Raw genomic sequence first — 15,484 nt, 5'->3', positions numbered from 1 at the left:
CACTGTAAGGAAAAAGTTTTCCATCCCACTTACACTTATGAGGACAGACACTTCTGTGTAAGCAATAATTTATCAAAGGAAAGTACTGCACTAACCTAGTATCATTTGTTAAACCCATGTTGCCTTATATCCCGTTTTCTGGCTGTTCGTGCCTTTTAAAAATCTCTTTTGATGTCTCACATATATCTGAGTCAGACTAAGAGGTCCCAATCTCTTTCCCTTCATGGCTTAGATATAAATGATGCATTTGGAATTCTTCAGTGAAATATGTAAAACCTCAGTTTACCAGGTAACAGCATGAGATGCTGAGTTCCAAGCTTGTTTTAGGATTTATTGGATTAAAAAAAAATTACCTATTAATGACTTATTATCCACTGGAGTCCTTTAATATGAATTACTATTACCAAAGAAGTACTATTTTATCTGGGTTTGCAGTTAGCCTTCCTCCATTGGCTCCTTAGTGCAGCTAATTTAGCAAAATTGCATTTAAATGAGTCCCTGATGAGAGACCCAGAGTTCACATTTTTCTTTTAATAGACATGTTAGTCTTCCTGCATGCTAAAATTCCATAAATGGCTCTTTACTCCTCACATGCGAGACAGCTATTATATATCAGCCGGTGCATTATATTCCTGGCCTCACCTTGGGGAATTACCGAGTAGGCATGGCGCTGCTTTGAGCTGAAAGACAGGCTTTTTAAATTGGATAATTTATATTTATATAGTGGTCGGTATCCTTTATCCGAGAAGCCTTGTAAAAAAAGCTTCTTTCAACAAAGTTAATTTAAAAAAATAAATTAATTCAATACAGGTAAGATTATGTTTTTTCTTCAGGCTGAAGCCTTTGAAAGTTAAATTGTTTTAATTTTGGGCTTGCTGTTGCCAGCCTGTTACGTAGTCCTGTGAAATCCTGCTGCTGGTGCACAAAATACTTCAGCTGGTGAAAATACGGGGATGATGCAGGGGTTCTCTCCCCCCCAGCCTCAGTGTGACTCCTGTGCGGTTCTGGCTGGAGGGGAAAAGCCGTGGGAGCACGGCGGGTGGATGTGTCGGGTCTCTGGGCAGGGCGGTAGGTGGGGGCCAGCTGGGATAAGGGGCCGGAGCCACAAAGTCCTCTGAAGGGTTTTGCACCATCTTATGTGTCAGAGGAGCATCTGCTCTGCAGGGCCCTTGGGCTGCAGCAGCCCTGGGACCGGTTTAGTAGCAAAAGTTGTAAGTCAGTTAAAATACTCCTCTTACTCCTGCCTGGCCAGTGGAACTCTGCAGCTGCTTTTTGGTGCTGGGAGGAAAAAAATCCCTAGCTTTTCTCTAGTGGTTCCTACCCACAACAGTCTAATCTGGATTCTGTGCGTTGCGGGATGCAGTATTTTCTGTGAGTGCAGTGCAGTGTGCTGCAAGAACCAGCCTGTACTGCGATGTGCTTAATTCTCTGCCCTTAGGATGAGCAACAAGAACATGTTTTGGTTCTAACTGCTCAGGTGCAGGCCTTGTGTCGCCTGCAGCTGTCTGTAGAAACATGCAGAGGAATTTGCCTTTGATACGTGAAGAAAAAACAGTAGGGCGGTCGCCTGTTTGCAAGAGGGGCTTTGCATCCTTGTGGGACTTACTTCTTTTGAGATGGTCCCTGGCAGAGACAAAATGATCTATAAGTGGCAGGTTTTTAAAATTTTCTGTCTGAAGCAGCTTACATTGAATTTAGTTAATAAAAAATTAAATTTACGTTAGTGACGTGATTTTCTTACTTGTGACCACAACATCTGTGCTATTGATATTTGCAGACTTGTTTGCAAAGCTCTCGTTCAAGGCAAGGCTCTCTGTTCTGTAACATTTGCAATTTTAGGGGTTTCTCTTGCCCCGAAAGCTGTGCTTCTGCTGCACGTCGGATGGGTTGCCAGAGGTGGATGGATGAGAGGTGCTGGTAAGTAACTGGGATGTGTGGGGCTGGGCAGCAGACAAGCCTGAGTCCCATCGTCACCCCATGGATGTTCTTTGCGCAAAATCCTTGAAGTGGGAGCCTCGCAGCAGTTGTGGGAAGTGGTGGCCAAGTCCTTCATTACTTGAAAAATGCAAATGAAGGCAAAGTGTGGGTGGAAATGGTGGGTTTCTGTTTGATTTTATTCATGGCACGAATGCCATATTTCACATAGATGGGCAGTGTCATGTCCCCTTGTACCTCAGTGCCACCTGAGCAGTCTCCCGAGGAGAAAATGCTTAAGTTGTCCCTGTAACGTCAAAACCTCTCGGGCAGACGGTAGAGCTGCAGCAAATGTTTTGGCTGCTGTTCCTGGCCCAGAAAAAAGGGAGGGTATGGGTCAGGGGAAATATTTTATGAATTCCTATGAATTTTGGTTAAATACTTCTGGTTGGGAAAAAAATCTACACAAAAAATTTCATTTTGATATTTCAGAGAAAAAGATTAATTTAATTTTATTTTTTACTATTCCAATTTGTTTTATTTCTAGTGCAACCATCCTATATGTCAAGTGCTGGTATTGATCACAGAGTTCTCGTGATCCATGTTAAATTGGCTTTGGCAGATGCTGATGTCTATATAAAAAAGAGAAAATACAGCCACAGCCTGCTTCAAAGAGGGACTTTGGTGGTGTTGGCTTTTCTGCCCAGGGGACTTCTCCGGCAGCCTCCGGTGGCCCTTTATGGTTCAGTTACACATTGCCACCAGGACGATGCTGTGCTGCTGTTGAGATCTTTCCTGCAGTGTACATGCTCTGCCACTTGCCATGTGCTCCAGGGAATGCAGGTAAATCTCCCCTGCTCCTTATTTTTGGGGTTTCCTGTATGTCTTGAATACCCTGCTGGCAGCGGAGCTGCTTGTCGTGGTGAGCCTTTCGGAGGAGGCTCCCCATCGATGCCATCCAGGCTCCTGCCACAGCGCATCAGTCAGGTCCAGGCGCAATTAGTGATAATCCAAGGTTTTACTTTGTTTAGACTGATGCAATCTTTTAAATTTTATAAATCAGAAGAGACCATTTATCTTATTCCCCAGGCACCACTAATGACCAATTAAAAACCGTAATTAACTGGAGCAAACCCATGAGAAATTGCAAGGCAGCAGAAACGCAGCTCCCAGCCACCTGGAAGAGCATCTCCCCCCACACTTGCACCCTGCGGGCTGGCCTGAGAAGGGGGCTGACACAGGCAACGTCATGGCTTTTTGTTGCTGTTTGCTCTCCAACATAAAGGGTTAGTATATAAATAAGATGTTTCATTTTTCTAGGTTAATTTTAGCTCAAAATTCAGAAAGAAGGATGCTTCGGTTGGTATTACTAAAGCAGTAGAGCCAAGGAGCAGAGCTGCCCTGAACAGCAAGGGGTACCTACGCCTATATACAATGATGTATATACTCAGTTATTCAAGGGCTTTGTCTCTCAACAGCAGCCAAAACCCCCAAACCTTTCATTGATGCAACACGAGCATTTACCCACGCGCAAGACTTGATGTTCCCTTGCAAGGCTTTGGTGTCTCAGCTGGCTGTAATCCCGGGACTCCTGAAGGTACAGGCTGGAAAGGGTGGTTTAAAGAACCTAAATCGTGTCGGTAGGAAACAGGATGCTATTTTGACATTTTTCCACTCATTCCTACTTCACAGTGACAGATGTGCTGTCTGGATTTGATCTGAGCTCTACAGGAGTCAGTCGGGATTGTGCTTTAAAAGAGCAAAGGCATCTTGCCGTGCAGCCTACGGAGAGACAAGCGCCGCGCTTTGCCGGGGCTTCTGCTTGTCTTGCACAGCGCAAGGATGTTCAAAATAAACATTTCTGAGATAAACGAGTTTCTTAAATGTATCACTCAAATTACTGTTGATCATTACTCTGGGAAGACTCTTGAATGAAAAAAACAAGCACTGCAAAGCTTTAAATAAAGCAGGATTCAGGATAAAATCAGAAAGGGAAGTATAGCTGAGATCGGGCTTGGGCAGAGCCATTAATTAAAAATGACAGTGAATAAAAGGGATAGGAATGACAGCACCGCTTTTAAAGAGAAATTAATGTGAATCTGCATGATTTCTGCTGCTTTTTCTAGGCAGGCTGGGCTTGGCACCATACGGCTCTGCTCTGGGACTGTGAAGGGGGTTTGTGCTACAAATTTGTTGGTTTTAGAAGAGAGATGGTGAAAATGTACCGTTATTTTAAAAAATGTGGAGGCTAGAGTTGGACCAATAAATATATAACAGACTGAACCAGGAACAGTATCGGGGGAAATGACTTCTAAATTAGCCATGATATTAGAAGAATAATTAAACAGTATTTACTTACAATTATAGCCAATAACTTTTTTTATGTTGTGATTAATTAAATTCTAAGATTTCCTCATAGTCTCTGCATATATTAAACATGGAAATTAATTTTCTCTAACCAACTCATTAAGGTCCTGAAATGCTGCGTATTCCACTTTAATCAGTTATTCTTTACTTTGCATTGTAAATCTTTACATGCACAGCAATCAGCCTGAGCTCCCAAACAGAGCCAGTGGGGAGCTGCGAGTTACGGTCAAAGCCACTTACCTCCGGTTCTGTATGGGAAGTTCTGGCTCTGTGGCTTCTGAGAAAATAAAACCAGCTCCCACTGAAGGCATCAACTGTTTTTTGAACATTGGGTTTTGGTCATCTACCAGGTAGGACCGAAAGGGTGATTTCACACCACCAATGTGCAGGCACTGAAGTTACCTGCTGATGTAGATGGGAGCATCCAAAGCCATCTCCAGGTGCTTTCACGCCAAAATCCAGTATTTGCTATTTGTCAGGCGTTTCTATGTGGAATCATTTTCTTTTAAAATAATTGTTTAATCATATAATTTTATCTGAATGCACAGATGCTTCTCTCTCATGCATGCAATAGGTGAATTCCCTGTTTTCATCCAGACAAGGAAATCTGAAGCGAAATCTGAGGCCTGAAAGCGGTGAGTGCTGGGGGAGCTGGGGCTGGGCTCTGCAGCCTGGGTACATCACATCCTAGCGGAAAAGGTGGGGTTTTGTGTGTGTGTACCACTTGGCCCCCCATCCCCTTCCCCTGGCAAAACAGGAGATGATACCAGCACCTTCATGGGTGCTAGGATACTGCATTTTCCAGGCTTAAAATAAAACCAGCCGTTTTCAGAGTTATTGCTCTGCACAGATACCCCCGTGTGATAGCGCTGCAGTGAGCCGCATCCAGGATTCGTTTCCTGTTGGATAAATACGCCTGGAAGCAAATCAGCGCGGGCGGGATGAGACAACTTCTGCTTAGTACAATATTTGAATTAGACAGTTCAATAATTGCATACTTAAATATATTAAAGTCTGTTTCTTGAAATTTGGTGAAGGCTGTTGGAGCCGTCCAGTAGCTTTTGTTTGGCTGTGGTATCTTAAGAGTTGAAATCCCAAACACATACAGTACTAAGAGACTGCTGAAAATTTCCAGCAAGCGTTTCCACGCTAATTAGCTCCCCAGAGGTATGAGATTTGAGCAGAGGGAGCCAGCTTTGCTCTTCTTTTCCATTGGCATTCAGGGAGTGTCGAGCTTAAAATCTCGAGCCATAGCTGATTGCCATAAATGATTAATATGCTATTTATAGGATACAATTTCTTCAGTATACAATAGGTGCATTTTAGTCAGCCTTTCAAGGCTCTTCAAACTAGATTACAGTGAGAGGCCGCTTGTTAGGTCTGGTGCTGGTCAAAAGCCTAAACCAGTTCAACACGTAGCCTTACAGCGACGATGTGTTGACACAGCTATACAGCATGCATCCTGTCTGATGATGTCAAGGACAGACCTTAGCCGTCCCTTCTCTTTGACAGGTGACATTGCCCCAGCTGTGGCTCGAGAGGCGTTGCCTGTACCACAGATACACCCTGGAGAAGAGGCGTGAGATGTGCCTGCCTCCTGTCCAGAGAGCTGGGGGTGCTGGGGAGCATCCTGCTCCAGCTGGACCACCCCACTCCTGCCCTGCCTGGGCAGCCAGGGCCAAAGCACCACAGCTCGTAAAACACAGCAGAAATACAGTTGGCTTCAGCAGATGGGAACTGCTTCTTCGGAAAAAGCTGGTTAAACCATATTGTCCCTAGTTAAATTCTATGTCTATACATGTATGGCTGGATATATATTTAGTAGACCACATTGCGTATCTCTTATCCAACTAATTAGTTGGGTGAGAAAAATACTCCTTTAACTTTGTTGATTTAATTCCTGGTTTTCAGGCTATTGACAAGAGGGTTCACAGGCATTTTGGGTGAGGCATGGGAACACAGGAGCTCCTGGGTTTTGGCTGACTGGCTGCCTTAAAATCTGCTAGCTGGGCAGAGAGCCCTCATTATTTAAAGAAGCAAGTAGGAATTAAGCAGATTGGATACAGGCAACTTGCACAGACCCTCGCTTTCACAGTTATAGCTGTAGCATCCTTCCTGCTCTACCAGGCACCAAGCAGGAACCAGCTCTTCTTCCTTTCCATCTGCTGTCCTGAGGTCATCCATCAAACCCTTGCCATGGTCGTGCTGCTGGGCCATCAGCTGGTGGGAGCGCGGGGAAGGGCAGACACGGCTCCTGGGGAGCGCCGGGGGGTTGCCTGTGCGGAGAGGGGAGGGAGGGCGGCCGGAGCACAGCAGACCAAATAACGTCATGGAGAAATGGGTTTTGGAGGCGTGGAGAAGCACCGAGGGTTGGTTTTCTCCTCTTGGTATTGGACTTGGGAACCAACTGAGGAATGTACTGCCCAGTGCAGGAACTGTCAAGCTTTCCAATTTCATTTTGTGCTCAGAAATCAGGGTTTCTGGCAGAGAGCAGATGCACGTGTGCCTCTGGTGTGGCACGGTGGGAGGCAGTCATGCAGCCTGCTGGGGAGTGTTTCACGGTGCCTTGCAAACTTTCTTGAAAAAGGCTTAGAGATGTAATATTTGAGATGGATTTTCTCTTTTTTTTCTTTTTTTTTTCACTCGGGGTAGAATGTGACAAGTTTAACTCTTGCAAGGCGTTATCTGCAGGATCTGTACAATGTCTGACTCGTGGCAGCTGCAGGGCAGGGCAGCATGCAACCTTTGGAAAATCCAAGTTTCCCAGTAATTCCGTTCATTCCTCCTTTAAACAAACTGATGGTTAAAAAAAATTGGTGTCTTTGCAGTGGTTGTCAAACAGCAGCACTCAGGATTCATTTGCAGGAATAGGTGAATATTTATTTCCTAATTAACAGTTAATTAGGAAATCAAAAAGGCTTTTAAAAACTAGGTCTGCTGTAAGTAGGAGGGAGAGCTATCACTGCTCTGCATGGATGGTGGTCACCTTACCCGTGAGGGGCTCAGAGTGTGCCAAAGTCCCCTGGGACCCCCGGCAGGGCTGAAGGGAGGGCATGGGGAGGGGAGGCACTGCGCTCTGCATCTGATGGCGCTGAGATGTTAATAGAAAATAGATCGTCCTTACCTGAGCTATAATTAGCCAACTGAATTATATTAAACCACAGTTATTTTAATTTCTGATAAAAATTGGATAATAAAAATTTGGTCTTTTTTTAATGGTGCATTATTATCTTACAGATAGGGTAATTCAGCTTATTAATTATTCCAAGATACCCAGAGCTTCCTTTTTTTAAGAAGAAAATCCACATTTCTTTTTTTTTTCCATAATCTTGTCTAGGACAGATTAGTAAAAGTTGCTACTGTAGGTCTTGTGTAACTGTATTTTGCTGCGAAGTCTCATTTGGGATCCCTTGGAGGGGGCAGCAGCCTGTGGCCGCGGGGTGTTGCTGCGGTGGGACCATGACAGCCCATGCCGGGGACGGGGAGAACCCACAGCCCCACTGGTCCCAGCCTTAGGCAGGTGCCAATGCACCCAGTCCAGGTCCTATCTGAAGGAAGGCGCAGCAAGCATCATCAGCTGCATAAAAAATTTTGGGGCTGATGTCCAGGCAGAAATTCACTTCCATGAGGAGCCCACCCGGTTTTACCATGGTAAGACCAGAGGAAAATCCTTTTCCCTCTCTGCACATGGATTCGTGCACGAGATGGCTCATCCGTGGTAGGCAGATGGTCGCAAGATTGCTGTTTACTCTGCTATTTCTTTCTTCCTCTGAATTGTTTTTATTTTAGTATGTGAGCAAGTTATGACGAACAAAACCAGGTTAAACCCCAAATCCTTCTATCAGAGCGCGTAGAGCCGAGCTGAGCGGTGCGGCAGGCACAGGGCACGCCTGGGTCAGGGCAGCGGCAGCTCTGCCACAGACCTCCTTTCTTCTCTTTTTTCCATAAGCAAATGATGGAAATGAGATTTGGGATCTTGCTAAAGCACTTGGCTCAAAGAGCAGCTTTCTAGTGATCTTGTTATTTGAGGGAGAAATTGAATTTTTCTCTAACCAATATTATTCAGATTAGATACGCACCTTTTTATGGACATAACTTCAGAGTTGTTATAAAAGATGAGCATGCCTGGAAATCGAAATGTAAACCAAAGACTGAACTCGGGAATGCTGCTAAGGAAGCTCTGTGTGTGTGCGCACTGCCTGTAACTTTTTGGCACTGGAACTGGGTTTTGACATCATGGGAGGAGTGCAAATGACTCGTTTTAATTTGTTATTATACAAATTTATATAAATCATATCACTCCCTGCAAAGCTGCTCAAAAAAGGGAGAGGGTGTTTTTTAGTCAATCATCTGCTGTTATAAATTGAAGGGAACTTTGTGAAGTGTCTAAAGGCAGAAATCTAATGCTCTGACAAGGAAAACCTCGAGTGCACAAAATGGATGTGTAACAGAGACCTTAAAGGCGCTTCAGGCCGAAGTGTTTTGAGTTCTGTCTTTGCCGTGAGAAAAACAATTGCATGTCAAGCTACATGAGGAAGTGCTGGAGCTGGAAGTTACAGCTGTGCTGGCGTGGTGCTTGGGATGCCCTGGCAATGAGAAGTGACGTGCACAGCAGGCTGTCAGACAGCAAATACAAAACCAGCAAAAAAACCCAAACCCCAACCTCACGTGACATTAGCTCCAAGCAAAAAATGCTTCATCAGCTCAGCAACTTTCATTACCTATTGGTAATGATCTCTCTTCAGTCACAGGGAGACAGAGGACAAATTAAAATATAAAAATCTACTGAGCATGTTATACATTTCAGACATTGAGTGCGGTATGTAATTTAGGCAGAATCCGGCTCAGAAATATCCCTTGTACAGCTCATATCCACATGCTGGCTCTCTGCGGCCGCTCGCTCCTCTGCCCAGCCCCTCGGAGCGTGTAACTCTAACAGATTATGGCAGCTTCAGCATCTTCCCAGTCAAAAAAGTGCGTGTTTCTTTTCATATGCCAAAATATTTGACATAAATGCGGATTCGAAATGCACAAATGTAGCAACAGGACAAGAATCTTTCCCAATATTTACTTGTGATCACTGCGAGGCGATGCTGGTTCTGCGTGGTGGGATGGTGGACATCAGGAACTGCACGTGGAAAGGTCTTGTGGTGCAAAGAAGTAATTTTGTGAGTTAATTTGATGAAATCCAGGGTTGTTTGCACTGGGATGAAAGCTGTCCCCGGCTCTCCCCCGGGTGTGGAGCTGTTGTTTTGGGGGCATGCTTTAAAATTGATGGACTCTTGCCCAAAACCCAGGAGCATTTTCCTGCAATGCAATTACTCCTCAGGTTAAATCCTGCAAGTAGTAGGAGATTTTTTTATTTAATCTCGATCCTTAGGAAGGACCATTGATCATCTGGTCTGACCTTTTCTTCATCCCAGGCCATTAAGCCTCACACGGGTGCCTCTGTTGTAAGCCCACAGACATGAGTTAGACCCGAGTATTACAGTCCTTGGGAAACTCTGTGCCGCCGGAGTGTGAGGCACCCGTACAGGCAGGGAGCAGGGGAAATAGGATACATGATCCTACCTGTCCTGAGTCTCCCGGGTTTCACTTTGTACAATCAGAGATTTCATTAATTTTTACAGCCCTGATGGGTTTTCTTAATTTTTGGGTGATTGCTTGCTAGATGGTCAAACTGGCTGCCTCAGTCTTCAGGACCTTTCCTGCCACGACAGCAAGAAGGGCTGGGGAAGCTGCTGGTGCTACATGTGGAAAATTGGAGAGAGTGTGAGCAAGCAAGAGCAGCTATCGCTTATGCTCAGGGTAGGAAAATTAAAATAGGATGCAGGAAATGTGATGCAATCTGCCAGTGAAAGTATTTCTTGGGTGATCGGCAGAGGTGAGCAAAGATGCATGGAAAAGCAAACTTGCCACAAAAAATATTCCAGCAAAAGATGGGTTAAACGCAGAGGATTCCAAATTGAAAAGAAGAAGAAGAAAAAAAAAGAAAGATAATTTGGGGTGAAACTTAGGGAAATGGATAAGAAAGATATCTCATGGATACATGAGAACATGGAGGAATTGTTAGCAAGTCACTGGATTCATATTAAGAAACACAAACCCAAGGAGGGGTGAGCAGCCAGGTGCTGTCCTCACCTGCCCGGCCCCCCCCCGCCCTCCCCAGCTCAGGGCCATGCTCCCGGGGTGGCTGCCGCTGGTACCTTCCTCTTCGTTACCGGTTTATTAATAAATAAGGGAGTGGGGCTTCGCTGCTTCTCTGTGTGCACGTCAAAGCAGGCTTGCTGTAAATTCAGCCTGGCCTTGGGAATTCAAACTTTGTTCTGCATCCACTTGCGCCAGCAATGAGATCCCTGGCCGAGAAGCTGGCGGGTGTCCGTGCTGGTGGGTGAGGCAGCCAAGGAGGCAGCTGGCCCCACCACAGCATCCCAGCCTCACCGCGGGATCCTGCCGGGAAGCAAAGCACATTTTTTAACCAGGTTCCCAGGTTTCAGCCGTCCCACCGATGCTCTGTCTGCCTCTGCATCAGTCTTCAGTTCCCTGCTTTCGTGGTGCCAGGCTGTGCTTTGCTCGGTAATGTCAGTCCAGGTCGGAGGCCGAAGAAGCCATCAGCCCCGTGATCGAGGTGGAGTTTGCTAGCAGGGTCAGCAAAAGTGTCCAGAACCAGCCGGAACGCGATGGTACACACAGGCTCCAAATCACCAGATTTGCCTTCAACAGCAACAGTGCCCAGGCCAATTTCTTCACGTCCTGATCTTCCCGGCTTTGTTAGAAGTACTGCCTTTAGCTTGTACTAACGGTGCTATTAAAAGCTGGGTTATCTGCCAGTGTAAATGCCTGGTAAGAAATGCAGATGTGCAATGCAAAGTGGAGAGTAAGCTTTGGGCAGAGCTTTCAGCTGACATTCGAGAGCCCTGCCGTGGCAAGTTGGTGGCTCAGCCAACACTGGCAAATCTCCTGCTTCCCAGCCCACCCATGGCATTGGCTTGGCTGCAGTGTGCGTGTCCCTGGGGAAAAAATGATCCGAGATGCTGAGCAGGACACCCAGCCGGCCCCAGGACCTGCACCCTGCAGCAGGGCTGGGGGTGGCCGTGGACCAGGCTGTGTTTGCCCAGCGCTGCCACCCCGCTGCAGCGTGCCGCCGCCTTCGGAGACAAAAGGAGGTGGGTACAGGAGAAGAGAAACGGAATTATTAAAAAAAAACCCTCCTTTGTGCTTATCCAGATGGCAGATGGAGGTGGCCAGTGATTACCAAACGCAGCCACATTCCCAGCGCTGGGTGGTGGGGACAGCCTGGCCCCGGCAGCCATACGTGCCTTGCTGAACTTGACATTGACACAGCTGGGCACAGCTGGCGCCTCTTGGCTGCTCCGTCTGCAGGGCTGGAACTGAACGCGGGAGATGGACCAAATGTTGTAGCATCTCTGACGATAAGGACATTCCAGCTTCTATAGAGCCAAAAATACGTGGCAAATATTTTGCTCTTTGTCACAGAGCGATTCTGCCTTCCTCGGCGTCGCCTCCTGTGTCACTAATGAATTCTTGTTTGTTTGTTACTGTTTGATTTTCTTCCCACAGAGGACTGATTTATTAATAGGAAGAAAACAAGCAATAAAGAATCCCTCCAGCTATTTAACTTAGCTTGACTTCTTACTCTTCTTTGTTAGCTAAATTAAAAACAATCCAAATCTACAGGAACCTTACTTCTAATACAGGGAGCTGTAATTATTAGCAGCTATATTTACCAAGACACTGTCTGAACTTGTAACCGGATTTTAAATGAGTGCATTATCAGGGCAGGGAATAAAAGAAGCTGAATTCAGTTACGCAGTTTAACCCACACTGTGTGGAGCCTCCTTTCCCTTTTCATGCCAAGAAAGTGTTTATTTACCAATTTTTCATGAGTTGACATTCACTTTGCATACACAACTGCAAAATATCTATAAACACAGGAGACTGCATATCCCTGAGACGTGCTGGAGCCAGGGTTCAGTGTGAAACACTGAAATTAAACATATTCACCGCCAGCATTTAAAAATAGCAATTTCTGCATTTTCCCACAAATTCAGATTTCAACACTTTCTTAGTGATCATGGTAATTTATGACTTGGAGTCTTTTGACCAACGAAGGATTTGCAACTAGTAATATTTCTTGCTTATTATTTCAACTCTAGATTATTATTTCAACTCTAGACTTGTTTATTTTCATTCCATGGCTGAAAATGCATAAATGTTTGGACAAGTTTAGTCTCTTTGCTGACACTTTTGCCACAGGCTCAAAAACATCTGAATTATCTCTGTAAAATGTATTTTACCTTCCTGGCAATACTGAAAAAAAACCCCTTAAACAAATATGTTTATGTGCCTAAAGACCATTATAAACCCCTGTGAATCCACTTTAATTCATTACAGAAATTTGAGCTGCCCCTGTACCTCTGTGCTGGGTTTAATAAAATTCACATCAAATAGCTGATGGGATGAGCAATTTGAAGTTTGTGCTGGCACCTTGGCACTTATATATATATATATATATGTGTGTGTGTGTGTGTGTATACATACCTACCACACTGTTTAATTTTTGATCCAGCTTTGTTCCTAGATGAGCCTTGTAAAATGAGCTGAGCTGCAACCTGCACATCTTTGCAGAACGATTAGAGCAGGATCCAAATCCGCCTGTAAATTCAAGTTTCCCTTCATTTCCATCGCTATACATCTCTGAATGACAGCGAATTCATTCCTGCGCTGGAGACTTGCCAGAAGTTTCTCATCTCGCTGTCTGTGGGCTGCTCGCTCCAGCTCTGGCTTTTTTTTTTTTTTTTTCTTTGAGGTTTTTCTGATGCCTATAGAGTGAGCTCAACTCAAAGGTTTGCAGCTTCGCTCTCGTCTGCTATTCTGTGAGAGCCAGCCTGGGCGCCGGTACAGTCAGGAGTAGTGTGTGAACGCCGGATTTCTGCCGTGTTTCCCTGCAGGTGACTCAGAAACTTCACAATGCGACTGGTAACGTATTTAATTTTCTAAATAAATACTTAAGCGTTCTTCTTGTGCAGCTTTGTCAGCTTTTGGATAGACCAGCTTTCTTAGAACTAATTAAATGAGGAGATGTCGGGGGGTGGTGGATGCCTACTGGGACATGGATGCTGTTTGTTTTACTCGCCAGCCAGAGATGTACAGGCAGATTTCCTCAAGGAATCTTAAATCAAGCAGCACTTTTTCCTTTTGATAAGGAGGCTTGAACAAATAGGAATTGCATCTGCTAATCTGTAATGAGCACAGAGCTGCAGTAAGTTTATCAGGGAAACCTAAATTTAAGGCTGTGTTATGTTGTAGGCTCAGGAAGGAGAGAATCGTCTTCATGTGCTAACAATTTAAAACAGCGTTTGAAAAAGATGCCTGAGGATTCGGAGGGCTCTGCTGAGCAGTGGTCATGCTGCTGTGGCAGGATTTTTCTAGGTTTAACTGCCCTTTTCTTTTTGCTCTGCAATTATTGGAAAAAAACGTGGCTACGGTTCATGGGGTAACCCTACAGGGCTTTTCAGCTGTGGTATTTAACAGGCATTTCAGCTCCTCTAAATGCAAGCCCTTGAATAGTAAGCAGATCAATGTAGGGCTCCTGTAGCCAAGAGTTCAGCTGTTTGTCAACATGTAAAATCTCACAGCTTCCCTCCGGTGCAGCGCAGGCAGCATGCTTGATTCTTATGAAGTCATCCAGGAAACGCTGCGGAGACCAATCCTGGCTCCGGCCATGGTCAAAAGACTGAAGTAATTAATCTCAGATTGATTTTTTTTTTTTTTTTTTTTCATTCCTAAAACAGTAGTAGTGCTAGGCAAAGGTTTAGTTTGGAGGGGCTAGTTGTATGTATTCAGCATCAAAGCTCTTTTCAGAGCAAATTCTGCCTTCTTTTAGCAGTACTTCCCTCAAGACTGGCTTACGCAGTGTGTTATCTTTACACCTGATGCTAAACTGTACATCATCTCAGTACAGTGCAGAAATAGCCCACGAGGCTTTTTCATTTTCTCCTGCTTACAACCAGAGCGCTTAACCGTTGTATGCATCATTACAAAGCTATCCATCAGAAGGTGATGCATTGAAATGACTAGATGTGAACACCACAGAGTGAAAAAATAAAACTAGGTGCTCTTAGCTCTGAAGAGACGGAGCAAGCTAGCATGCTTCTGAGACAGCACACGGGAGTTCGAGCTAATTGTGAGTGGTAGCTCAGGCATTTCATGGCACAGGTTCTGATGCAGCCGGTGAGGATACATCCTGCACAGGCAATTCCTCACTGCGTGGCATCCGCTGCTTCTCCTAATTCAGTGGGAAAGGAGGAGGAGGTTTAACATGTGGGTATCGATATATCTGACATGGCATAGAAGATGTGGCTCTTAGCTCTAGTGTGGGTGGATGTAAATAAGCAAATATTGAATTATCATTTCTACAAAGCTAAAATTAATCTGCGCTTTTATGTTTTCTAGGACAACTTGTCAGACAATGTAAACTAATTTGCTAAATTGAACAGGAAAAAAGAATGCATTAGGAATATCTAATTTACCTAGAGCTGAATATATTTTGATTCCCTATATTGCCTGTTTCATGCTTTTCAGCTCTGCAATAGGTAAGGTCTATGGGTAGTTTTAGAAATAAAAGAAATACATGAAGAATTTGCCTTAGTGGTAAGATGCTGGGATTCACTTAATGTTCACAATGCAGCACTGTAAAGCCTCGTGCATTGTCTCAAATACTTTTCTCACCTGTTTGCACTCTGCATTTCAAAGTACAGATACTATATGAGACCTTCACTTGCTTTAAATCTCTGGCCTCTTAAAACTCTGATTTTATGTTACTTAAGGGTCCTGCAGGTTCTTGCAGTTTGTGGACTGGTGTCATCTCAATAAAACCAAGGAGACTATTTATATGCTCAAGAGCTAGATCATCTGTTTTGTATTTAAAAGCTTGTATAGACCTGAAATACAGAAGCGAGATCAAATGCAAGGAAAATGTTTGTACTTACAGCAATTTCCCTGGATGGCAAAGAAAAGACAGTAATAAATGACATATTGTTTCTAGTGTGCTCTCTGAAGGTGAAGTCTTATTGTTTCAGAATACCTGTAACTGTTACACAGACTTGCAGCTTCACAGTGAAACCAGTATTTAATGGTGTTTCCATCTGAAAAGCCTGCATTGTAGCATTAGAAAGGCAGT

General features: G+C 44.6%; 1 protein-coding gene and 1 long non-coding RNA gene across 4 annotated transcripts in view; both read left to right on the top strand.

Moving 5' to 3' along the window:
• The first annotated feature begins 1,570 nt into the window (after positions 1-1,570).
• Positions 1,571-12,379, top strand: LOC121097102. 3 transcript variants are annotated; one of them, XR_005830782.1, is made up of 6 exons: positions 1,571-1,917; positions 2,462-2,757; positions 3,004-3,200; positions 3,393-3,511; positions 3,607-4,916; positions 5,794-12,379. It is a non-coding gene; the product is annotated as an uncharacterized LOC121097102 (long non-coding RNA). The 3 variants fall into 3 exon arrangements; XR_005830780.1 differs by having other exon boundaries at positions 3,393-4,916; XR_005830781.1 differs by lacking the exon at positions 3,393-3,511 and having other exon boundaries at positions 4,856-4,916; positions 5,794-12,378.
• Positions 12,380-13,178: 799 nt separating this feature from the next.
• The window catches only part of IQCJ (IQ motif containing J), a 54,856-nt gene continuing 52,550 nt past the window's right edge, over positions 13,179-15,484 (top strand). The window contains exon 1 of the mRNA XM_040613600.1: positions 13,179-13,281. Coding sequence (XP_040469534.1) covers positions 13,273-13,281 — 9 coding nt within the window. The 5' untranslated portion in view covers positions 13,179-13,272. The remainder of the gene's footprint in view (positions 13,282-15,484) is intronic.

The sequence above is a fragment of the Falco naumanni genome, chromosome 13, assembly GCF_017639655.2.
Source record: "Falco naumanni isolate bFalNau1 chromosome 13, bFalNau1.pat, whole genome shotgun sequence".
Lineage (NCBI taxonomy): Eukaryota > Metazoa > Chordata > Aves > Falconiformes > Falconidae > Falco > Falco naumanni.
The sequence above is the reverse complement of the archived record's forward strand: the minus strand, read 5'-3'. Positions and strand labels throughout refer to the sequence as shown.